The 23,961-nt window shown below is 45.2% G+C and overlaps 1 protein-coding gene across 3 annotated transcripts in view; it reads right to left on the bottom strand.

The window, feature by feature from the left end:
- Nucleotides 1–4,004: 4,004 nt before the first annotated feature.
- The window catches only part of LOC130113087 (centrosomal protein of 95 kDa-like), a 30,110-nt gene continuing 10,153 nt past the window's right edge, over nucleotides 4,005–23,961 (bottom strand). The window contains exons 8-21 of one of the 3 annotated variants that reach the window (XM_056280598.1): nucleotides 22,738–22,804; nucleotides 22,478–22,545; nucleotides 21,089–21,276; nucleotides 20,569–20,695; nucleotides 20,155–20,272; nucleotides 19,122–19,333; nucleotides 14,835–14,927; nucleotides 14,516–14,654; nucleotides 11,402–11,574; nucleotides 7,762–7,836; nucleotides 6,544–6,696; nucleotides 6,151–6,297; nucleotides 5,797–5,868; nucleotides 4,005–5,159 (exon numbers count right to left, since the gene is read on the bottom strand). In XM_056280598.1, coding sequence (XP_056136573.1) covers nucleotides 4,986–5,159; nucleotides 5,797–5,868; nucleotides 6,151–6,297; nucleotides 6,544–6,696; nucleotides 7,762–7,836; nucleotides 11,402–11,574; nucleotides 14,516–14,654; nucleotides 14,835–14,927; nucleotides 19,122–19,333; nucleotides 20,155–20,272; nucleotides 20,569–20,695; nucleotides 21,089–21,276; nucleotides 22,478–22,545; nucleotides 22,738–22,804 — 1,806 coding nt within the window. In that variant the 3' untranslated portion in view covers nucleotides 4,005–4,985. Of the gene's footprint in view, nucleotides 5,160–5,796; nucleotides 5,869–6,150; nucleotides 6,298–6,543; nucleotides 6,697–7,761; nucleotides 7,837–11,401; nucleotides 11,575–14,515; nucleotides 14,661–14,834; nucleotides 14,928–19,121; nucleotides 19,334–20,154; nucleotides 20,273–20,568; nucleotides 20,696–21,088; nucleotides 21,277–22,477; nucleotides 22,546–22,737; nucleotides 22,805–23,961 lie in introns of all 3 variants that reach the window. The other 2 variants (XM_056280597.1, XM_056280599.1) reach the window with 2 other exon arrangements.

Genomic DNA, 23,961 nt, shown 5'->3' on the forward strand with positions numbered 1-23,961 from the left:
ATTTTCAGAAACATGTGAATGGCCACTGGGAATATTTCAAACTGGGGCATACAGAGAAGGACTAAAGCCGAGCATGTGAAATCTACAGTTTGATTTTTATGACTGTGAATACTTCCATAACAATAATCAAGATTGTTCCACATTCGAGGATGACACACGAGAGCCACCTGTAGGGGGCGCTCGGGTGACATCTGAGCTGATACAGAACACAGTACTGTTCAGTGCAGACTAGTAGTGCCAAGAAGGGCGAGGCTCATTCCAAAGCAGACACGTCACTGTTTCAGTCCTTCATTCGGGTAATGGTTTGGATTACTTCTGTTCAGCTGTCCATGATGCTGAAAGTTTGGTCCGGAAATAAACTGCTATTGATGCAAACCAACTTGACTCCTCGCCCCCCCCTTTTTTTGTGAGGTAGGACCCCACATTAGCTTTTGAAACGGGCCCCCAGATGCTTAATGCCTCCCATGCTTTTTCCAGACGACTTCATCCATCCATCCATTATCCAAACCGCTGATCCTGCTCTAAGGGTCGCGGGGACGCTGCAGCCTATCCCAGCAGTCACTGGACGGCAGGCAGGGAGACACCCTGGACAGACCGCCGGGCCATCACAGGGCCCACACACACACACACACACACAGACACACACACCTAGGGACAAGTTAGTTCGGCTGAGTCACCTGACCTAAATGTCTCTGGACTGTGGGAGGAAACCGGAGCCCCTGGAGGAAACCCACACAGACACGGGGAGAACATGCAAACTCCACACAGAGGACGACCCGGGACCACCCTCAAGGTTGGACTACCCCGGGTCTCGAACCCAGGACCTTCTTGCTGTGAGGCGACCGTGGTAACCACTGCACCACCGTGCCGCTACCAGACGACTGATTAAGCCAATCTGAAGTATTTTGTTTAAAGCGGTACGCCAGTCCACATCATGCCAGATAACACTTTTGGACCACGGCATCAGCAACCTCACGCTTTTATAAAATACGTATCGCCAATCTGAAATACTTACATATCCATAAACAACTAGTACATCTTTTTGGCATAGCCATATATTTCTTGAACAGCAACCTAATCATGGTTGCAAAGCAATACTGACACATTCATGGAAGTGGTTCTGTAAGTTAAAGTATCTGTGTATATATAGAATTTGTTTTTGTTTTTTGGATTTCCCCCCCTTTTTCTCCCCAATTGTACCCGGCCAATTACCCCACTCTTCCGAGCCGTCCCGGTCACTGCTCCGCCCCCTCTGCTGATGCGGGGAGGGCTGCAGACTACCACGTCTCCTCCCATACATGTGGAGTCACCAGCCGCTTCTTTTCACCTGACAGTGAGGAGTTTCACCAGGGGGACGTAGCACGTGGGAGGATCACGCTATCCCCCCAGTCCCCCCCCCCCGAGCAGGCGCAAGTGCAGTGACCAGGACACATACCCACATCCGGCTTCCCACCCACAGACACGGCCGATTGTGTCTGTAGGGACGCCCGACCAAGCCGGAGGTAACACGGGGATTCGAACCGAAGATCCCTGTGTTGGTAGGCAACAGAATAGACCACCACGCCACCCGGACGCCCACAGTATCTGTGTATATTGAGTGGAAAATGGTGGATTGCTCCCTCCGGGTTGGAGATGAGTTGTTTCCTCAAGTGGATGAGTTCGAGTATCTCGGGGTCTTGTTCACGAGTGAGGGTAGGATGACGCAGGAGATTGGCAGGTGGATTGGTGCAGCATCAGCAGTAATGCGGACGTTGTACCGGACGTTGTGGTGAAGAGGGAGCTGAGCCGGAAGGCAAAGCTCTCAGTTTACCAGTCAGTCTTGGTTCCAGCCCTCACCTATGGTCATGAGCTTTGGGTAGTGACCGAAAGGGTGAGATTGTGGATACAAGCGGCTGAAATGAGTTTCCTCCGTAGGGTGTCTGGGCTCAGCCTTAGAGATAGGGTGAGGAGCTCAGACATCCGGAGGGAGCTCAGAGTAGAGCCGCTGCTCCTTCACATCAAAAGGAGCCAGTGGAGGTGGTTCAGCATCTGATTAGGATGCCTCCTGGGTGCCTTCCTTTGGAGGTTTTCTGGGTACGTCCAATTGGGAGGAGACCCCGGGGTAGACCCAGAACTCACTGGAGGGACTACATGTCCAATCTGGCCTGGGAACGCCTTGGGATCCCCCAGGAGGAGTTGGAGGGTGTTGCTGGGGAGAGGGAGGTCTGGGGTGCCCTACTTAGCTTGCCGCCACCGTGACCTGACCCCGGAGAAGCGGCTGAAGATGAATGAATGAATGAATGAATGTATATTGAGTGTTTTATGACACCTTATCAAGGGTTTATTAAGCGTTTGTACAGCAGCTTCTTAACCTATCATGAGAGGATCTGTGACCACTGTTTCCCACACAGGCATCCAGGAGTCCCCCGGATCTCTTCAGTGCCTCAACAAGTGTGGACAATGGACCGTACCTTGTGGATTTGGATAGGTATGTTGTTATGAATACTGTTAGTTCCATCTGTCTAACAGCATTTTATTTGCCTTAATGTGCAATCTCTATTATTTTCTCAGCATAGTTTCTGACCATCAGACATTTGCGCCAGTGGTGGGCTAATCTCACCCCCGATGAGCCCTCCCTTTTTACCATCACTAACATTCAAGAACATAATCAATACTGTACAACCCTGCGTCCTCATCCTGGAATTTTTCCTACCTTAGAAAAAAACAAAAAACAAAACTGATTTAAACACTTGCAACTCAGTCTTGTGTCTTCTCTCTCCCTCTGCAGTTCATCTCAGCACATTGTTGATGAAGGAAGCATCATCAAGATGTTGAGGACACGCCTCAAATGCAACAAGCAGTGTACAATTAGAGAGTATGTCAGAGGCCGCCCCATCACCTTGTTGAGCCAGCCGGACAGCGGTGTCCTTGATTCAGTATCGCCACATCCACGCTGAGTGTGACCGTCCCGCTGTAAGTCGGCATCCACCTGAACTGAAGTGACTGTTCATGCTGACAGAGGATCCCCCGTCCCTGTGACACACACCGGGCTTTCCTTTTCATTGGGAGTGATTCTGCAACGGCTGACTCATCGCATAAGCAGACACCAAAGAGGGCTGTGTGGTCAAGATGACAGGCAGCCAAACTAAACCCCATCAGGGTCGCACAACATGGACATGATAAGCAACATGTGAGTGTGTTCGCTGTTTAAGAAATCATTCCATGTTGTAAGATTTGACTTTGTCCTTGCTGCAGCTGGCATCATGAGACTGGTCTGGCCAGCGAGGCTTTACTAGGATCAGGATTAACAAGGGACATCATATTCCTAGAGACGGTTTGAGCACATGTGACACGATGGAAATGGAAAAACTGCAACTGGAAGTTATTAAAAAGACTTTCCATCGATTTCCCTAAATTTAACTCACTTCCTTATCCCATGGGGTTACGGGGTTAAGTACAGGAGTAGTACCTGTCCTAGATGGCCTTTCGTGGCATCCTAGACTGGTCTCCATACACCCCAGCATCATGTGAGGTGCAAAATATAGCCTCTCCATGATGCATGACCGTCCGTGCATGTTGAAGAGCCACACCCTCCTCGCGGTAATCCTGTTAACGTTGTCAGGAGACAACAGAGCAGACCACGGCGGATCTAGAGGAGTAAACCTCCATAATAAATCCTGCTGTTCCTATGGGCAGCAGTAGTCCCTGGTGCATTCATCCATAGACTGACGTTATGGACCGGGGACATCGTGGCTTTGCAGATGATCAATGCACCTTGACAATGGAAAGGCACAAAATCTCCAGTTAGCGGAGAACCACAGAACTGCATGTGGAGTAGCGCCCCCATGCTTTAAACTAACATGCACAACCGACACCTGATGGGGGGCGTCCTGACGGACGACCTAGGTGAGGTGAGGTTCTCATCCCATTTATACAAGGCACGTTAGGTTCAAGCACATTCCTCATCAGTTTTCCCAAACAATACTCAACATTTTATCAAGCTTACTGCAACTATTGATTCATGATCATCACAAGTTTAATATCAGCAAGAGTTTAAAAAGCTAACCTGGTATACATGTGATTCATCAAACTGTTTTGACCTAACCTAATAATTTATGTCAACATGTTACACTGGGGCACAACCCAGACACTCGTGTATAAACAAAATGGACAAACCAGCAGGTGTGGCAGCATTGCAAGCCATACAGATCTTGTTCTGGGTCTTGTGGTCCCAACTTATCTGCTCAGTTCTGTTAACCTGTGGCTGATGGTCGACAACAGTCAGGATGGAGTTAATGAAACAGGGCCAGTTTAAAATGTCGCTATCACCCCATGACAGCCAGAAACATTAGTATAAAAATAAAATGATGAAGCCACTGAAATAAATAATCTGGCACAGTTAAAATGGTCAGGAAGACATTCAGAATGCAGGGAAGGGGAAAACAACTGAATTCATTCCTGTCAGCATGTGACATTCATACTAAATGTCTCAGTCCCACTTGGCAGGAGGAATAGTATTTTAACTAGCGGTCTGTTACAACACTAAAAACTGCACAGTTAGGGGGTCATTAAAAACACTAAAATGATCTATTAATTAAAAACCATGGAAGAGAAGGACTTGGTCCAAAGTGACATGAAAATCATGTATAGCAGCCAAGGTGAGAGGAAGAGTTAGCTGTTAGCTACATATTAGCAGTGTGCTTTCAGATTCCTGGTACAGATCTGCTCCAGATCACAATCCTCGCACTTGCCTGGAGTGCCATGTGTACCTACAGACCAATTAAGGATTTTAAAATGTGTTTTGACTCTTCCAGTGCAAATTCGGCAAGCGGCCTGAGGGGATTGTTACCTGTACGGCCAGTCCAAATACCTTCCACACTCAGCTGTGACTGGCGGGAACAACGTTATCCTTTGTCACAACTTACGTTCCGAGTGTACCAAGTCTTTTAATGATGAAGTCAGTACTGGACTCGGAGAGGAACACATTTTATCCCTCACTCTGTGGGTCAATGCAGACAGCTGGTGTACTGGAAAGACGCCAGCTGGACTCGACCCCGGAGTCTCTGAACCTCCAAGTCCCTGAAGTAGTCATCCTCGTCATTCTGTATAATGATCTTCTGCAGCTCATTAATCTCACGCTCCATCCTGGAACGCAGCTCCCGCTTCATCTTCAGCAGGGCCTGCAAAGACAAAAACAGGGGGTGACGGGAGAATGCTTGTATGCTAAACTCTTACATTGTTTTCACGGTATAAGCTTACACAGTGTATGTTCCTTTTTTTTTGAGGGGGGGGGATCCCCCCCACCCCACCCCCCTTTACCTCCCTAATGGTATCTGGCCCATTACCCCACTTTTTCCGAGTTGCCCCGGTCGCTGCTCCACCTCGTCTGCTGATCCGGGGAGGGCTGCAGACTACCACATGCATCCTCCGGCTGCAGTCACCAGCCGTTTCTTTTCACCTGACAGTGAGGAGTTTCACCAGGGGGCCGTAGCACGTGGGAGGATCACGCTATTTCCCCCAGTTCCCCCTACCCCCATGAACAGGCGCCCCGACTGACCAGAGGAGGCGCTAGTGCAGCGACCAGGACACATACCCACATCCGGCTTCCCACCTACAGACACGGCCAATTGTGTTTGTAGGGACACCCAACCAAGCCGGCAGTAACCCGGGGATTTGAACCGCTATCCCCATGTTGGTAGGCAATGGAATAGACCGCCACACCACCCAGACGCCCGAAGTGTAAGTTCCTGTATTAAAAGTACTGAAATGTACAATGTGAAATTTGTCACAATCTGATGTCTTTTGACAGACATTTACCTTTTCTTGAGCTTTTTTCCGAACCTGGATATCGAGCCTTTCCTGTGCGAGTTCTTCAGCGAGTACGGCAAACTGAAAAGTGGAGGAAACACATTAAAGCTTGTCTGGGTTTCATTCAAAGTGTCTACAGCTATTTGCAATAAGCTTCATTTTTATTGTTTTCGTTCTCAGATTAAAGCCAAGGTCAAAATAAAATGTAAGAAAGCACTTTGAGAATGATTCTGAGACAAGCGAATGTCCTCAAAATTAATGTAATCCAAATGTGTGGTATGTTCTTGTAGTAGCTCACCACATGCTCCATTTCGTAATAATGCATTTTTTTGAGATAGTGTTTAAGAAAAGGTTCCCTCCAACCTGGTCCTTGTAGTAGTTCTCCATAGACTCGATCTGCCCCTGGTGTTGTTTCTGGTGCTCCAGTCGCTGTTCCCTGGCGTAGGCCCGCTGTTCCCGCAACTGGGCCTTCTGGAGCTCCAGACCCTCCTCGAACACCTGACGAAACATCTGGAGCCACACAGACACCAGCTGTCAACACCTTACATGGACACTGCCCTAGAGGGTCACTGGTAAGTACAAATCCCTTAAACAGGAGGCTGGGTGGACATCTGTGTGTGAGTCATTTTATCTTTTCTTCAGGGAGCATTTTTTCCCCCTCACAGTCCACATGCAGCACAGTGATGGGATGAGGTCAAGCCTTGGCACAGAGAACCACAATTCATCATCAGTAGGGATTAGCCTTTCGTTACCTACCCTCTCCTCCTTGGTGCGTGCTCTCATCAGGCGGGCACGGTGCTGGACGTGGTAGTCGTTGTAGTACTTCTTGGACCGGGCGATTTGCTGCCTCTGTTCCTTCAGTTTATTCTGGGCCAACTTCTGCTGCTGAATGCGCTCCTTAAAGTCCCTCTGGAAAACCAAGATGTGTGTAAATAATTGGGAATGTCCAATTTTGGCCATACCAGTGTAAGCGTAGTATGTGGTGCCCATTTCAGGAAAATCAACTAGTTTTATAAAACTTCGATAACCTTTTCACAGATTACAGGTTTATTATGAGACTATCATGATTGCCAGAATTAGGTGTAAATAAAAGCTGTTTTCTATGTTTACTTCAATGTCTGTGGGTCATTTTATTGCAAACTGAATCTGCATTCTGTTTCATACAATCAAGGATCTGAACCACTACCGTCTTCATTTCCTGGGCCATCAGCGGGATAAGAGTGAGAGTCAACCCTGTTTCTGCTGTGCTGTGTCGTCCACTGGTTAATGTCCTTAACACTTTCAAGAGGCAAGTTTTTTTCATCTTCTGGCTTGTTCCCCGTTTCTCAGGGGTCACCACAGCATATTTTATTGTTTCCATTGGTACCATATGAGGGTACAGCACCAATGGCAGTCATTGTTAACCTGGGCCTTGACCGATCTGGTATGGAGCCTCAACCGATACTGTATGGTCTTACCAATTCGCATGATGATTTGGCAAAATTTTACGTCGGATGCCCTTTCTGACACAACCACCAACCCTATGGATGGGGGCACAGGTAAAGCGCTGGATGCTATTCCAGTATTCATGGACTTGCGCCCATGCCTGTCACCAACTTTCAAGCGGTAAGTGATACTGCATAAATCACCCACATAGGCAGGTACCAGGACTACCTCAGCCCACAGAAAGTCATTGTTTTTCAAGTTGATTGGAAATGGCTGATTATGGTGTTCTTGAGATACACTAATGTCTGGAAGGCTTTAGTGTCGAAGGACGGCAGAGCATAAACACACAAGAAGTGTAATGGATGAAGGCATGTTTTTCTGCCTCCAGAGCAGTATAGCAGTTAACTTGACAATGTCTGGAAACACTAAGACGGGTAGGAAAACCCCATGACATTTATACAACACAAGGTCTGTCGATGAAAGCAGGTAAAACAAAGGGCATCTACATACATTTGTGTGCTTGTATAAAAAAAACATGCTGAGGCTCACCAGACGCCTGTTATGCTCCTTTTCTTTTTGGATTATCTTCACCAGCAGGTCATGTCTCCTTTGCGTTTCATCCACCTGAAGACACAGGCTTTTATTTAATCAGTTTAACACACAAAGCATTTTACAATGCAATGGTGATGGACAAGTTAAGTCTCTGTGGACTATGATGTTCACAGATGACATTGTGATCTGTAGTGAGAGAAGGGATCAGATTGAGGAGAGCCTGGAGAGGTGGAGGTATGAACTGGAGAGAAGAGGAGTGAAAGTCAGTAGGAGCAAGATGGAATACATATGCATAAACAACAGGGAGGGCAGCGGAAAGGTGAGGATGAAAGGAGTAGAGATAGTGAAAGTGGATGAGTTTAAATACTTGGGGTCAACTGTTCAAAGTAACGGCGAATGTGGAGGAGAGGTGAAGAAGAGAGTGCAGTGGAGTGGGTGGAGAAGAGTGTCAGGAGTGATTTGTGACAGAAGGGTACCAGCAAGCGTGAAAGGGAAGGTTTACAAGACAGTAGTGAGTCTAGCTATGTTACCAGTGAGACCAGCGATACGGAGAAAGATATCCTTGCTAAGGGGCTGAAATTTACTGCCAAGCTGAGGCAAATCCTGCTAGTGGAACTGATCAAGCCACGGAATCAGCGGTCCATAAAAACAACATCAAGATTCAAGAGTTTTATTTGTCACATACACACAAGCACAAGTCCCGAGTGCAGTGACATGCATGGACCCGGAAGTGGAGCAACTGCAAACAAAAATTTCAGCCTGCCTCAGCAATGTAAAGGTGCTGCTGTCCAACATCAGTAGGAGGCTCTCAGAGGAGGCTCTCATGACTCTCAGTAAGGACAATAACATCCTCATCCTTCCGGCAGCCAAAGGCAGATGTACTGTTTTATTAAACCAGACAATCATGAGAAAGTTGTGACGTTACTAAGAGACATGAATACTTATGAGCCCCTGAAAGGAGATCCAGGCAGTGGTCACAAGAAAAAGGTGATAGATTGTCTGAAGCTGTTAGAACAGGACAACACTATTGACAGAATTTTGTACCACAGATTATACCCAGGGGGCGCTACACCTAGTCTGTATGGTTTACCTAAGATACATAAACAGGATGTCCCATTATGGCCTATTGTTAGTATGACTTACTCAGTAACCTATAACATCTCTAAGCTGGTAGCCAGTAATGAACATCACAGTCAGAACACTATGGGTTTTGTGGATAAGGTGAGGGACGTCATTATGGAAGAGGATGAAACATTGGTCTCTTATGATGTTAAGTTTTTCTTCACATGCGTTCCTGTTGATGAAGCAGTGGAGGTAGTCCGTATGAAATTACAAAATGACCCCACCCTTAGCAATAGGACCACCCTTAACACTGACCAAGTGTGTCTGCTCCTGAAGCTGTGTCTTCAGTCCATGTACTTCACATACAGGGGGCAGTACTATAGGCAGAGGCATGGGTGTGCTATGAGTTCCCCAGTCTCACCTGTAGCGGCCAACTTTTAAATGGAGGAAGTGGAAAAGAGGCTCTGATGTCCTATCCAGGGGCACCACCTCGCCATTGGTTCAGATTTGTGGACGATGCCTGGGTTAAAATTAAATCTCAGGACGTACCACATTTCACCGACCACATTAACTCTGTGGACACCACATCAAGTTCACCAGGGAGGACGTGGAACACGACAGGGTAGCCTTCTTACACTGTGAAATTGCAGTTAGTTATGGGGGACATTTGATTGTTGATGTTTACCTAAACCAACACATACTGATCAGTACTTAAGGTTTGACTCTCATCATCCACTGCAGCACAAACTAGGAGTCATCAGGACGCTGGACCACCGAGCTGACAACGTCCCCACCAACACAGCGGCTGGAGAAGGGGAGAAAGCCCACATTAAACAGGCCCTGGTTAAGTGTGGTTATCCTAACTGGGCGTTTGTCAAAGCCAGGAAGACGCCCAAACAGTGCACCAGCCGATCGAAGAGAGGAGAAGGACAACAGCTGTCTAAGTGTAAACCAGTGGTGATTCTGTATATGGCGGGAGTGTCGGAGAAGTTGAGATGTATATTTTCCAAACACCGCGTCTCAGTTGTTTTCAAACCCAAAACACACTGCGCCAGTAATTAGTCCACCCCAAGGATCAGGTCCCCTGGCACAAACAAAGCAATATAGTGTACGCTGTTACGTGCGAGGAGGATTGCCGTGACTTGTACATCAGGAAAACCAAATAGATGCTGGTCAAGAGGATGGCACAACACAGAAGAGCTAACGCGTCAGACCAGGACTCTGCAGTCTACATCATCTACAGGCCAGTGGCCACACTTGGATGTGCAGGATGAGGATGTGCACATCCTTGATAGGGAGGAACGCTGGTTTGAATGGAGAGTCAAAGAGGCCATCTACATATGTGAAGGGGGAACGACCATCCCTGAACTGAGAAGGGGGCCTAAGAGTACATCTGTCACCATGTTACAATGCTGTGATTGCAAACATTCCTAAATCCTCTGTGAATAGTACACATGGCCATTGTAACTCTAGTTAATGCTCATGCTATTTGCATATGAAACTGATTGTTGGTTTCAGTCATTATGCTACTGTATTGTTTATAAAGGTGGGGATACCTGCAGTCAGCTGAGACTGAAGAGGTCACTTAGATGATGATGAAACATTTCTGTCAATAAATGATGTGTCCAGATGAACTGATTCAACGTTCTTTGATCAGCTATGTTATATGGTTTGGAGATGGTGGCACTGACGAAAAGATAGGAGGCGGAGCTGGAGGTGGCAGAGTTGAAAATGTTAAGATTTTCATTGGGAATGATGAAGAAGAATGAATTAGGAACAAGCATATTAGAGGGACAGCTCAGGTTGGACGGTTTGGAGACAAAGCAAGAGAGACAAGATTGAGATGGTTTGGACATGTGTGGAAGAGAGATGCTGGGTTTTCTGGTAGAAGGATGCTGAATATGGAGCTGCCAGGCAAGAGGAAAAGAGGAAGGCCAAAGAGGAGGTTTATGGATGTGGTGAGGGAGGACATGCAGGTGGCTGGCGTGACAGTGGGAGATGCAGAAGACAGGAAGAGATGGAAATGGATGATCTGCTGTGGTGACCCCGAATGTGAGCAGCCAAAAGAAGAACACAAATCATTTTACATTGAGGAAAACGACAGAAAATTGTTTTATATAGATGTAATGCAAAACTGATATTCAAACTGACATACAAAATTGCATCACAAATTACCACACCTTCAACCAGACAGGAAAGGACTAATTAGTGCAGTCAACTGGTGTAGTGTGGGTTAAACAAAGAACATGAAAACTGTATATGTATAGGCCCTCCATGGCACATGATCAAGTATTACTACTTTAGAGGGTTTTGCCAGTTTGAAGATTTATTTTTTCCCCGCAATTTTACATTTTCTGGTGTTTACTTGTATTTGCATACCCTTTGAGTTTGCCATTATATATTCTCATATCTGAGGCTTTGTTTATTACTGCTATGCACAAACCACCAGGCAAGGGTTTTGGTACATTTAAAGATGTGCATCAAAAGAATGTGCCTTCCCACTGGGAGGAATCTACATCAAACTACAATCTTACAATACTTTGAAATGGATTTGGTAAACCAGCCACAGCCTTACCTGGCTGCAGAGTTTGCTGCGGTGCCGGTGGCTCTGACCGGAGTAGATTGCGTTGAGTTGGCCCACTTGGTTCAGCTGTTGCTCCCACATGCGGCTGAGGGATTGAGGGGAGATGTGGAGGAAGGGAAGCTCCTCCAGGAGCACTGGAAGAAGGTCGTTCTCCTTCATTTTCACTAGAGAAGGAGAGATGAGGGTGAAGAGAGAGAGAAATGGAGAAAAAATTTTAGTCTTAACTACCTACTTCCATTTGGTCAAAACGTTGCTCAAACCTTGAATTTGAGTATAATTACATCAAAGACGGATGATTAGTGTATCTAAAAGGCTTGAATTCAGTTTTTTTACTGCTCAAATACTCTGATTTGTGTAAAACTGACAGTGAACTCTACCAAGCATAGATGCCATTTCACTGCAGTTACTAATTGGCAAAATTGCTTTTTGACGGTTTAGTTTTTCCAGTGCTGAACGAGACTCTAGACCACACTACTGTCGAAAAGGGTTAAAGGGTCCAACATTTTGTACCTCATAGCCTTGTGTCCAAAAACTTATCTGAGACTGAGAGCTACAGAACTGTCACAATCCCACCTAAATACCTGCAGCATTTCTGTCAGAAATGGAGGGGTAAAAAAAAAGAAAAAGAAAAAGAAAACTGGCTCCAGGAACTAATGAAAGGGATGACCCCCCCCCCCCAATTGTACTTGGCCAATTAACCGACTCTTCCAAGCCGTCCCAGTCTCTGCTCCACCCCCTTTGCAGATCCGGGGAGGGCTGCAGACTATCACATGCCTCCTCTGATACATGTGGAGTCGCCAGCTGCTTCTTTTCACATGACAGTGAGGAGTTTCACCAGGGGGACGTAGCGTGTGTCAGGATCACGCTATTCCCCCCAGCCCCCCCCCCCCCCCCCCCCCCGCCAAACAGGCATCCCAACCGATCAGAGGAGGCGCTAGTGCAGTGACCAGGACACATGCCCACATCCGGCTTCCCAGCCGCAGACACGGCCAATTGTGTCTGTAGGGACGCCCGACCAAGCCGGAGGTAACACGGGGATTCGAACGGGAGATCCCTGTGTTGGTAGGCAACGGATTAGACCACTACGCTACCCAGACACCCATGTGATTGTTTCGGCTTGTTCCCTGTTTCCCAGGGGTCACCCCAGCGGATTTGATAGTTTCCATCGGTACCCTGTGAGGGCACAGCACCGATGGCCGTCTTGTCAATCCACATAATGATTTGGCAAAATTTTATGTTGGATGCCCTTCCTGACACAACCCTATAGACGGGGCACAGGTAAAGCGCTGGATGCCATCCCAGTTATCATGTACTTGCACCCATGCCTGTCGCCATGCGCATAGACATAATTACGACTCAAAAAATGTGTTCCAGCGTGTAATTACAGTTTAGAAAAACTACTACTACTACTACTACTTTCAGCTGCTCCCATTAGGGGTCGCCACAGCAAATCATTCATTTCCATCTCTTCCTGTCCTTTGCATCTTCCTCTGCCAGCCACCTGCATGTCCTCTCTCACCACATCCATAAACCTCCTCTTTGGCCTTCCTCTTTTCCTCTTCCCTGGCAGCTCCATATTCAGCATCCTTCTCCCAATATACCCAGCATCTCTCCTCCACACATGTCCACACCATCTCAATCTTGTCTCTCTTGCTTTGTCTCCAAACCGTCCAACCTGAGCTGTCCCTCTAATATGTTCGTTCCTAATCCTGTCCTTCTTCATCACTCCCAATGAAAAAACCATACAACATAGCTGGTCTCACTACCATCTTGTAAACCTTCTCTTTAACTCTTGCTGGTACCCTTCTGTCACAAATCACTCCTGACACTCATCTCCACCCACTCCACTGCACTCTCTTCTTCACCTCTCCTCCACACTCCCTGTTACTTTGAACAGTTGACCAAGTATCTAAACTCATCCACCTTCACCACCTCTACTCCTTGCATCCTCATCATTCCGCTGGTCCAACCTCTAGTTCACGCAAATGTATTTCATCTTGCGTCTACTGACTTTCATTCTTCTTCTCTCCAGTGCATACCTCCACCTCTCCAGGCTCTCCTCAACCTGCACCCTACTCTCGCTACAGATCACAATGTCATCCGCAAACATCATAGCCCTGGACACTGCTGCCTGATCTCGTCCGTCAACCTGTCTATCACCATTGCAAACAAGAAAGGGCTCAGAGCCGATCCTTGATGTAATCCCACCTCCACCTTGAACCCATCAGTCCTTTCTACCACACACCCAATTTCCCCTCGGGGATGAATAAAGTATTCTGATTCTGACACCTCACCACTGTTACACTGCCCTCATACATATCCTGCACAACTCTTACATACTTCTCTATCGCTCCGAACTTCCTCATACAATGTCACACCTCCTCTCTTGGCACCCTGTCATATGACAGGGTGCTTTCTCTAAATCCACAAAGACACAATGTAACTCCTTCTGACCTTCTCTATACTTCTCCATCAACACTCTCAAAGCTCAAATGGCTCTTTATTTATTGCCATATCAACTGTTAAGTCTATATGGCAATAAATTATTGAATCTTGACTCTAGAGACCCCCAATTCATCACTTATAATAACAGCTGTTTTTCTTATCCCATTTACAGTCCAGAAACACAGCATATTGATGAAGAGTCCATCTTGGAGCTGCTAAAGTACTGTCCTAAATGCAACAGACAATGCCGCTGTACATAGAAAATGAAGGTATCTATGTCATCGTCAACCAGAGCTGATGTTTCTACAAATGCAACTGCAAATGAGCCAACCAGCCAGAGGCTAAAAATATCACCATCAAATCCTATCGGCCCTAGTTGGCAAAACCATCAGATCGTTAAGAATGTTCTGTAGTGCTGGGTCACCAGTGCCCAATTCCAAATGATCAGTAACACAGCAGAGAATCATGACCATCCCCTACATTTCAGATTATCTGTTACATCAGCTTTCAACCCGTTACGCAGCCTTAAGAAGATACAGGGAAACAAGTAAATATTACGGACAGTGCTTGAGGCATGTATATGTGGATGTATTTCTACACGTGTGTTCATACCCAAGAGGAGTGATGCTGAAGTTGGGAAATAAAGTGGTTTTGTCTTACTTGGTGGGGCTTTGCTGTGGCACTCTCGCCTTGTTCGTCCTCGTGTGATGTGTCTGGTACGTTCTTGGGGTGTCTTTATCTTAGCCGGAGTAAGTCTTGGAGTTGGGGGAATGTCCCTTAGAATGGCCTCTCTGTATTCCTGCTCCTTAGTGTACACATACACACACAATATAAGTCAGCTATCATTCTTCCAAAATGTAAAGCCATTATAAAGGATCAACATAGGCTAAATTAGTCAGTCATGCCAAACATATCTCTTGAAATTCTGTTATATGCAGCCTGTAAAGCTGTTGCCGTTGATCGTGTTTAGAAGACTTACAGCTTCCCGAGCTTTGAGGCGCTCCTTGGTTAGTTCTGCCCGTTCTCGGTTTTCGTACCTTTTTAGTTCTGCCTCATAGGATTTGCTAACCAGCTGCCGATGGAGAACAATGCCAAATTAACCAACAATCTACATATTGATCCAGTATTACATTCACATCCAATTTTAGCAGGAAGGAGGCAAGCACATCAGCAGATACATAAATCCCACCCAGAAAATCAGAGAAATTAAAAAAAAAAGAAGAAAAAGAAAAAAATTGAGTGAAATAAGCAGGCATTTCTAAGTTAGATGAGCTTACTACATGACAGAGCAATGAGTTTCAAAAAATTGTACCATTGATTAATTACAAGTTGTATGACCTTAAAGCTGAAATCTAGATTTTTTATCTCCGTGTATATGATCCGTCTGGTCCATAGAGTCATGATACATTATGCTAACTGGCATTTTAACCATGGTTGGAGATGGCGGACTGCACTGGGATTGGGATCCCGTGGGATCCAATGCAAATCTTGCGGGAGTGGGCAGTTTTAACTTTGCTGCGGGTGGGAGCGGGCAGTCAAAAAATAAACAGCGGGTCCCAGGATTTAGCTAGCACTAACCAGAAGGATGGAGTCAACACAAGAATAACTGTAATTCCTGCACTAGTATGAATGCAATTATGCACTAGAACATAATTTTGATACGCTATAACCAACAGGTATGCATCTCTTTAGTAATACTACACAGAAAAATGTGTTTTCCCTGTGGGTCAGGAGAAGATACAAAGTCTGTGGAACTATATTGTGCAACCGTGAGTGGTCAGAATGTGTGCAGGCACGGGCGGGAGTGGACACAGACATTTCGGGAGCGTAACACACACACAATGGTCAAGTAATGATCAGAAATCCAGTGGGAGCAGGATTAAGAAAACAGTCCTGTGCAGGGCTCTGGCTAGAGATACTCCATACACAACTGTTGAAATTTTTGACCAGGTAGGATGAACGCTTGTGCAGCAGTAAATACATTCCTACTCAAACTTAAAACTGGAAAAAGGATTGAAACATGACAACGAAGTGGTGATGCTTATGTTGGACAGCTAATCTATCAGTTCCCATATAGTTTGATATAGTTTGTAATATATTAGACTTGCAGAGGTGCCCGGTGTTGCCCGGGGAAAATGCTCGCACCAAAACAACCAACAGGATGTGATCTTTACGATATAATCGATGATGAAATATAAGATAATTTATGATATGATACGTGTGATAAACAAATATTGAATAAACGAATCTTATTAACGAAAATTTATCAAATGTCATAATTTTCAATCCGTTCATCAAGCTTCTTTGCCAATGTGCGTATTAATCGCTCAAGAACCTCAGAGTAAATCACATTGCATGTCTTACTATTTGGCACTAGGATAGAACGCTTTTCTGCACTACCAGTTCTGGAGGCAGCTGTGAGAAACAAGGAGCAGAAAGATTTACTCCAATCGTTTTAAAAGTCTGTCCTTCGGCTTTCTTGATGGTCATTGCAAAACATGGCTTGCAGGGAAACTGAAGTCTGCGAAACCGGAAGGGCAGCTTGCTGCCGCCGCCGCAAATCACCACAAAATAAACTCTATTTCGCAAATAAATCAAATTTTTTACTTGGTTTTTGAAATATTTTTCAAACTGTGCAATCCTTGGAAAGTGCTGATTCTAAAGATACCTTTCTTTTTGTTCTACAATGAGTATTTCTTGAGTTTTAAGCAAACATACAAACATACATCCTCGCTTTATATACAGTGCATCCGGAAAGTATTCATTCCCCTTCACTTTCCCCACATTTTGTTATGTTACAGCCTTATTCCAAAATGGATTAAATTCCTTTTTTTCTCATCAATCTACACACAATACCCCATAATGACAAAGTGAAAAAGGTTTTGTAGAAATTTTTGCAAATTTATTAAAAATAAAAAACTGAAATATTGCATGTACATAAGTATTCACACCCTTTGCTATGACACTCAAAATTGAACTCAGGTTCATCCTGTTTCCACTGATCATCCTTGAGATGTTTCTACATCTTGATTGGAGTCCACCTGTAGTAAATTCAATTGATTGGACATGATTTGGAAAGGCACACACCTGTCTATATAAGGTCCCACTGTTGACAGTGCATGTCAGAGCAGAAACCAAGCCATGAAGTCAAAGGAATTGTCTGTGGACCTCCGAGACAGGATTGTATCGAGGCACAGATCTGGGGAAGGGTACAAAAAAATTTCTACAGCTTTGAAGGTCCCAAAGAGCACAGTGGTCTCCATCATTCGTAAATGGAAGAAGTTTGGATCCACCAGGACTCTTCCTAGAGCTGGCCACCCAGCCAAACTGAGCAATCGGGGGAGAAGGGCCTTGGTCAGGGAGGTGACCAAGAACCCGATGGTCACTCTGACAGAGCTCCAGCGTTCCTCTGTGGAGATGGGAGAACCTTCCAGAAGGACAACCGTCTCTGCAGCACCCCACCAATCAGGCCTTTACGTTAGAGTGGCCAGACGGAAGCCTCTGCTCAGTAAAAGGCACATGACAGCCCGCTTGGAGTTTGCCAGAAAGCACCTAAAGGACTCTCAGACCATGAGAAAAAAGATTCTCTGGTCTGATGAAACCAAGATTGAACTCTTTGGCCTGAATGCCAAACGTCCCGTCTGGAGGAAACCAGGCACCTCTCATCACCTTGCTAATACCATCCCTACAGTGAAGCATGGTGGTGGCAGCATCATGCCGTGGGGATGTTCTTCAGCGGCAGGAACTGGGAGACTAGTCAGGATCGATGGAAAGATGAATGGAGCAAAGTACAGAGAGATCCTTGATGAAAACCTGCTCCAGAGCGCTCAGGACCTCAGACTGGGGCGAAGGTTTACCTTTCAACACGACAACGACCCTAAGCACACAGCCAAGACAACGAAGGAGTGGCTTCGGGACAAGTCTGTGAATGTCCTTGAGTGGCCCAGCCAGAGCCCAGACTTGAACCCCATTGAACATCTCTGGAAAGACCTGAAAATAGCTGTGCAGCGACGCTCCCCATCTAACCTTACAGAGCTCGAGAGGATCTGCAGAGAAGAATGGGAGAAATACCCCAAATATAGGTGTGCCAAGCTTGTAGCTTCATACTCAAGAAGACTTGAGGCTGTAATCGCTGCCAAGGGTGCCTCAACCAAGTACTGAGTACAGGGTGTGAATACTTATGTACATGCAATATTTCAGTTTTTTATTTTCAATTTGCAAAAATTTCTACGAAACCTTTTTCGCTTTGTCATTATGGGGTATTGTGTGTAGATTGATGGAAAAAAAAAGGAATTTAATCCATTTTGGAATAAGGTTGTAACATAACAAAATGTGGGGAAAGTGAAGGGGTGTGAATACTTTCCGGATGCACTGTATATAGGATTACCTGTGTTCACACTGGTCAGAGGATGCCATTTTTGTAAGGGTGGGAACTGTTTACAGCTGAGTTGACAGCACTCAAGTGACAACGGCTGCTGCAACTTGTGTGTGGTTCTCACAGCCAGATGGAGGGACAGATCGGGGAAATCACGGATTTCAGTTTTAACACATTTGACCACTGTAATTTCAAAACATAACCCAAGTGACAAATTTTAAACCTAGATTGTCTCGATAAATAAGCCCTTAATATTGTTTTACCATGGCAGTGCTCTAGGTTTAGTTTAATACCTGTATCACAGACTAATGCACCACCCAGTGGTTAATTGACTAACTGTTCAATTTGTCTCGATATGTATGGCTGTGTTCTGTTCTGTGTGTGGAAGAGGCCAGTTATTCATTTATAAAGGCGGTTGGTTATAAGGCAGAATAGGGGGATACAATCTATTTTAAAGAGAATTTAAAGACAGCAACTCAGATTTTCCCATAATCAAGAATGCCAAACCGATAAAATTTGTACCGTTTTAAAATTTTGTTAACTATTCTGAAAAAAGTGCAATTTGTTAAGTTCACTCATTTTCATCGGTAGTTTCAGATGAGCTTGAGTTAATTCATCACTATAGGGCCTGAGTCATATTGTCTTTGAATAATGGCTAAAATCCTTGCCAAATAGGGACCAGCACTGTGATATCGCTGCATGAGAACGTGTCCATTTCACTGAAGAAATACTGTTTGCACTATCTGACACAGCGAAACTCATTTTCATGCTAGATGAATTACAAAATAACCTTAACACACATAACTCCCATTTACTAAATTGAGCACTCAAGAGACAGACAACCATCCCTTTACACCTACTATCGCTTTAAATTTTAGCATATTTTCATACCTCACTGGGCTTTGTGTAAAGTCGTCTGTGGCGTGGCTGTCGTCTCCGTGTGCAAATGGCTGCCTCAGCAGGGGTAAGGTTTGCTTGTCTCCTGTTCAAGCTTGGTGCCCCTCTCATTGTGCCCTCCACTTGTCCCTGCAGGGAGTGATGCGCTCGGGGAGGTGAGGGGGACAGAGAGCGTGTCCGGTGGGCGGCTTTGGGGTGGGGAGTGCCTGGCAGAAGAGTCAAAAAGGAAATGAGTGGGAGAGGAAAGGTGCCCCCCCCCACACTCATCACATTGTATTACCTTAAGTATATGCAGATAATGAGTTTTGACTTTCAGTTTGGCTATGGGAAACGAAATAGGAAACAAGTTTTTTACAGACTTTTACATAATACACGTTGGTAAATGGCATCCTTCTCTGTGTTTGTGGCTAAATGGGGAAATCAGAGCAGTATCACTGCTAGCACATCGCACATTTGTTTAGCCAGTTTTTGGTGAGTGGCTTACCAACTGCTATCTTTCTGGTACCAGTATTATTATAAATACCAGTTGTTAATGGTCTTCTGTGTATACCGCTAGCTCAGACCGAATCAGCTGTAACTTGAGTTTAAATGCTTATCCAAAGCCTTGATCGGCATGCAAATTGTCTGACACCCACATGAAAGACAGTCAAATAAGTGGAAAAACACTTGACGTGTGGTTTTAGGGAGAGCTATGGTTTTATGTCCACACGGCTTTAACTAAAGTGGCCTGAAGCGTTCAAATGAGAACGTTCATCAAGGCTGCAACCTGGTTTGCTTTTGAAACAGGTTGATAATATGCACGTGTTACAATGGTACAATTTCATTTAGAAGCTTTTATCCAAAGCGACGTACATCTGAGTGTTAATACAACACAAGCAACAACAACACAAGTGCCAAAAAACTAGGTTCAAGTCGACAGGACATAGGTGTCAACAGGCAGTGCACAAATGCAATGCATAGGGTGCATAGAAGAAGTGTGTGTGTAGTCTCTGCTTGGTGGAAGTTGTCTAAGAGTGTGTGCGAGTACCTGTGTGTGGTCTTGGGGTCCTGCGACACTCCATGATGCTGTCACTGTGATGGGACTGCTTGTCCTCCTCTCTGACCTCACTGGACTCTCCACTTTCACCCAGGGCTTGCTTCAGCATCTACAAGAAGCACAAATTTAAGAGACACGCAGAGAGAAAGAGAAAATTGATGTTTGGTAGTAGACAAAATCCATTCGTGTTTTTTAACAAAATCTATAGGGACGATGGCATGGGCTCTTCCATGAGCCAATGAAGAAAGACTCAAAGAGATGTAGGGCAGCAAATCCCACACCACAAACACAATGAGCAAAAATTGTTAACACATAAAATGCAGAAGTAATCAACATGAGGATCTCTTACATGGAACAACTATGTGAAATGACCATACAGTTAAATGTATGCACACATGCAGAGACCTGGTCAAGCTCCTCAAGTCGTCGGGAGAGCTTCTCTGACATGTGGTGCAACTCCTGCTCGGCCTGTCGGTTATTCTGCCTCTGATAAGACAGAGGCTCGTCATCGCCCTCCTCCTGCATCCTGCTACTACAGGGACAAAGTGGAAGGAAGTGCAGAGATAGCCTGGTTAAGACAGAAAAAAACAGAAACACAAACTATGGCAGGGTAACAGTAGTCTGATAAACATCTCCATTCAGCACTAAAACAAAACCTTGCTTACATTGCTGTAATGGATGTGCTGGAATGCCTAATAATGTTAGCGTCAAAACAATGAGTGTCCTAAATTGCAGTGATCACGTATAACATTTTTTATTTCCACAATGACATACTCAAAGCCCTGTAGTCTGAAGCAGTTAATTTTCCGCACACAGAAGGAATTTACTGCATCCATCAAGGACTGTCCTTCCGATCGCTCTGTCTCTCGAATTAATAGAAAACTTGTCTCTGTGTGACTTTTTTCCCCCTCAACGCCAGTCTTACCAGAGGCCTCTCCTCTCTCTGTGAGCTGGCTGGCTGTCCTGCCCCAGGACAGACCTCAGATCTCCTTCTTTCTCATTTGTATTGTCCATTGGAGTAGTGGCGGTGAGCTCCATCTCATCCTGCAGGGTGAGGAAGAGCACGTCAGGCTGCGTGCGGAACAGAACCCTCCTGGGACCGCCATGGGTCAGCTGAAAGGGGAGGAAAGACAACAGAATGAACTCTCAAACTTCTTAAAACACGTAACATTGTTTTAGAAAAGGGCTATATTAAGTATTATTATCAAAGCAATTACAACAAAGCAGTGAGCTGTGTGTGTGTGTGTGGGGCTCCTCGATGGAAATGCATGGTATTTGTGTGTCTTCCAGGGCAGTCATAACCCGGTTCAAACCATCACTTACATGAAATTTGCATATGTGGATAGACGCTGAAGACAATATACATACTGAAACAACTGATGAAATCAAACCCAGGTGGATAAAACAATAGAATTTATGTAACACGCGGTTAACACTTGAACAACAGCGGCTAACTGAAAAAATCTCACTATCATGTCTGGAAGGCTCAAAAAATTCCCTAATGTAGAATTTAAGACATACCTATGCTTCCATTTCAGGTGGCCATATCATGCCCATTCTAGCTCTATATGTTTATTCTGGAGCTGCAACAGATTAGTTTTGCATGATTCACAGCTCAAAAAAATCCTTCTTTATCTCATACTGGCCCTGTATGCAGCCCCTCAGCTCATCCTGTCTGAAAGAAGCCGTTTAAGCTTGATTTAGCTATCTCTTTATGGCCCCCCTCTATAAAAGCCTACTGCTTTCTTCTTCTTCTTTTTTTTGGGACCCCCCCCCTTTTTTCCCCCCCCTCAATTGTACCACGTAAGGTCCAAACCTTACTGCACCGGCTTGGGTGCATGTCATCCCCTCTCTATCCCCTGCCTTTCCTGTCTCTCTCTCTCTCTCTCTCTCTCTCGCTCTCAACTATCTTTATAAAATAAAGGTGGAAAATGCCAAAAAAGAAAAAAGAAAAAGAAAAGACAGCCATCACACATCTCATAGTTTTTTGAAGCATTTCATACAGGGGGTTTTTCTGCAATTAAGCGACCAATGAAAACTTAGTTGACTGAGACTCTTCTCATCGACTAACATTACTTCGACTACTTGGGGGCAGCCTTAAATGTCATCCAATGAAATTAGTGATTTAGCAGGAGGGTTGAACACTTTTGCAAGGCACTGTATGCATGTCACATTCTCATTAGGGGCTGGGCCCTCTTAAAGGTCTGATCTTAGAATGGTCCCTGGAGGGGACAACAGTCCCAGATCAACAACATAATAAATGAGTGACAGCTTGTCACTTTGCAAAATGATACATGACTTATTGCTGTCCTACCTCCAGCGCCTCTCCCTTCGTCTCTGTGTCAGCGCAAGGTTGACTGGTCGCAGACCTCTCACTCAAAGCTGGACATGAAAAGATAGGCCACGGTGTTTAAAACTTAAAATGGCATGAGTCATTTGCTGCTCGGTAAGTTAGAATATACACAACCTCATCATTACTACACATATCTATGTTAGACAAATGTTGACTTGGGCTCCAGGAACCAAATTAGAATGAACATATTTGGATGTGTTCAAGCTTGTGTGTTGACTCACCGGGAGAGTGACGATCAGCAGGAGATTGCAGTCCGTTGATGACACCAGTCTCAGCCACTTGCGAGTTCTGACAAAGAGACGGAGAGAGAGAGAGAGAGAGAGAGAGAGAGAGAGAGAGAGAGAGAGAGAGCGAGAGAGAGAGCGAGCGAGAGAGAGAAACAAAAGCAAAGTCAACACAGCTAGAGCCACTGGTTTGCAAGCAGCAAGACAGAACCTGGCTGTGTGCCTGTTGGGACCTGCCCGTAAGTTCTCCTGACATCTGTGAAGTGACGTTAGTAAGACAGACAGCAGTCTTCTCTGTTGGCTTGAATGATGCTTACAAATAATAAAAAGAGAGATTCACACATGACTTAAGTTTTCTCAGTCACAGAAAAAGATAAAAGGGGCAAGTGGAGAGCAGAAAGAAAAGGGACAGACCAGAGAAGAGAATAACTGCATTCATACCATTTTCATTAGAAAATGTATTGCTTATCTTTCATGGTTGACTGTGATTCTACAGAAAGTCCTTTTCTGAGCAATTCATTGTTTGATACTGAGGTCATTTTTGACCAGAACACAGCCCATAATAAAGGGTTGCTGGGAACGGATTTGTTGCTGTAGGTGGCTTTCAAGGTGGCATTCAGTGTTAAAGCATCACCAGGCTCTGTACCTCTGCACCATCAGTACAGATGTGTTTCAGTGCTGCAGGAAAGAAAATATGAATGCTCCAGCACTTCATTTTGCCACCTCAGTGAATAAATCTGCAACAATGCATCAGATGTGCCGACAGCTCACTAGCTACAGTGTAAACACTTCAGTAGAGGGTTAGGGTTAGGCCTACATTGGTATAACTTCCCAGGCGTGTGAGGTTTGCTAGTATCAAACTAGCACATTATTACTACAGGTAGTTAGAAAGGTAGAAGAAATCCCCGAGGCATTGCAAAATGAGGAGGGATCTGTCTGTGAAGTTAGTCATTCCACTTCCAGCAGTCTTTCCCATAACCACAAGAAAAGAAAAATTCAAAAGGAATGCCTTAGAGGTGACTCCCTTCGTGTCACAACATTTTTTGTAAAGGGTAAGCTTGAATCAACGTTATATGGTTTGGAGACAGTGGCACTGACGAAAAGACAGGAGGTGGAGCTGGAGGTGTCAGAATTGAAGATGCTAAGATTTTCATTGGGAGTGACGAAGAAGGACAGGATTAGGAATGAGTATAATAGAGGGACAGCTCAGGTTGGACGGTT

Source organism: Lampris incognitus, chromosome 5, assembly GCF_029633865.1.
Source record: "Lampris incognitus isolate fLamInc1 chromosome 5, fLamInc1.hap2, whole genome shotgun sequence".
NCBI lineage: Eukaryota > Metazoa > Chordata > Actinopteri > Lampriformes > Lampridae > Lampris > Lampris incognitus.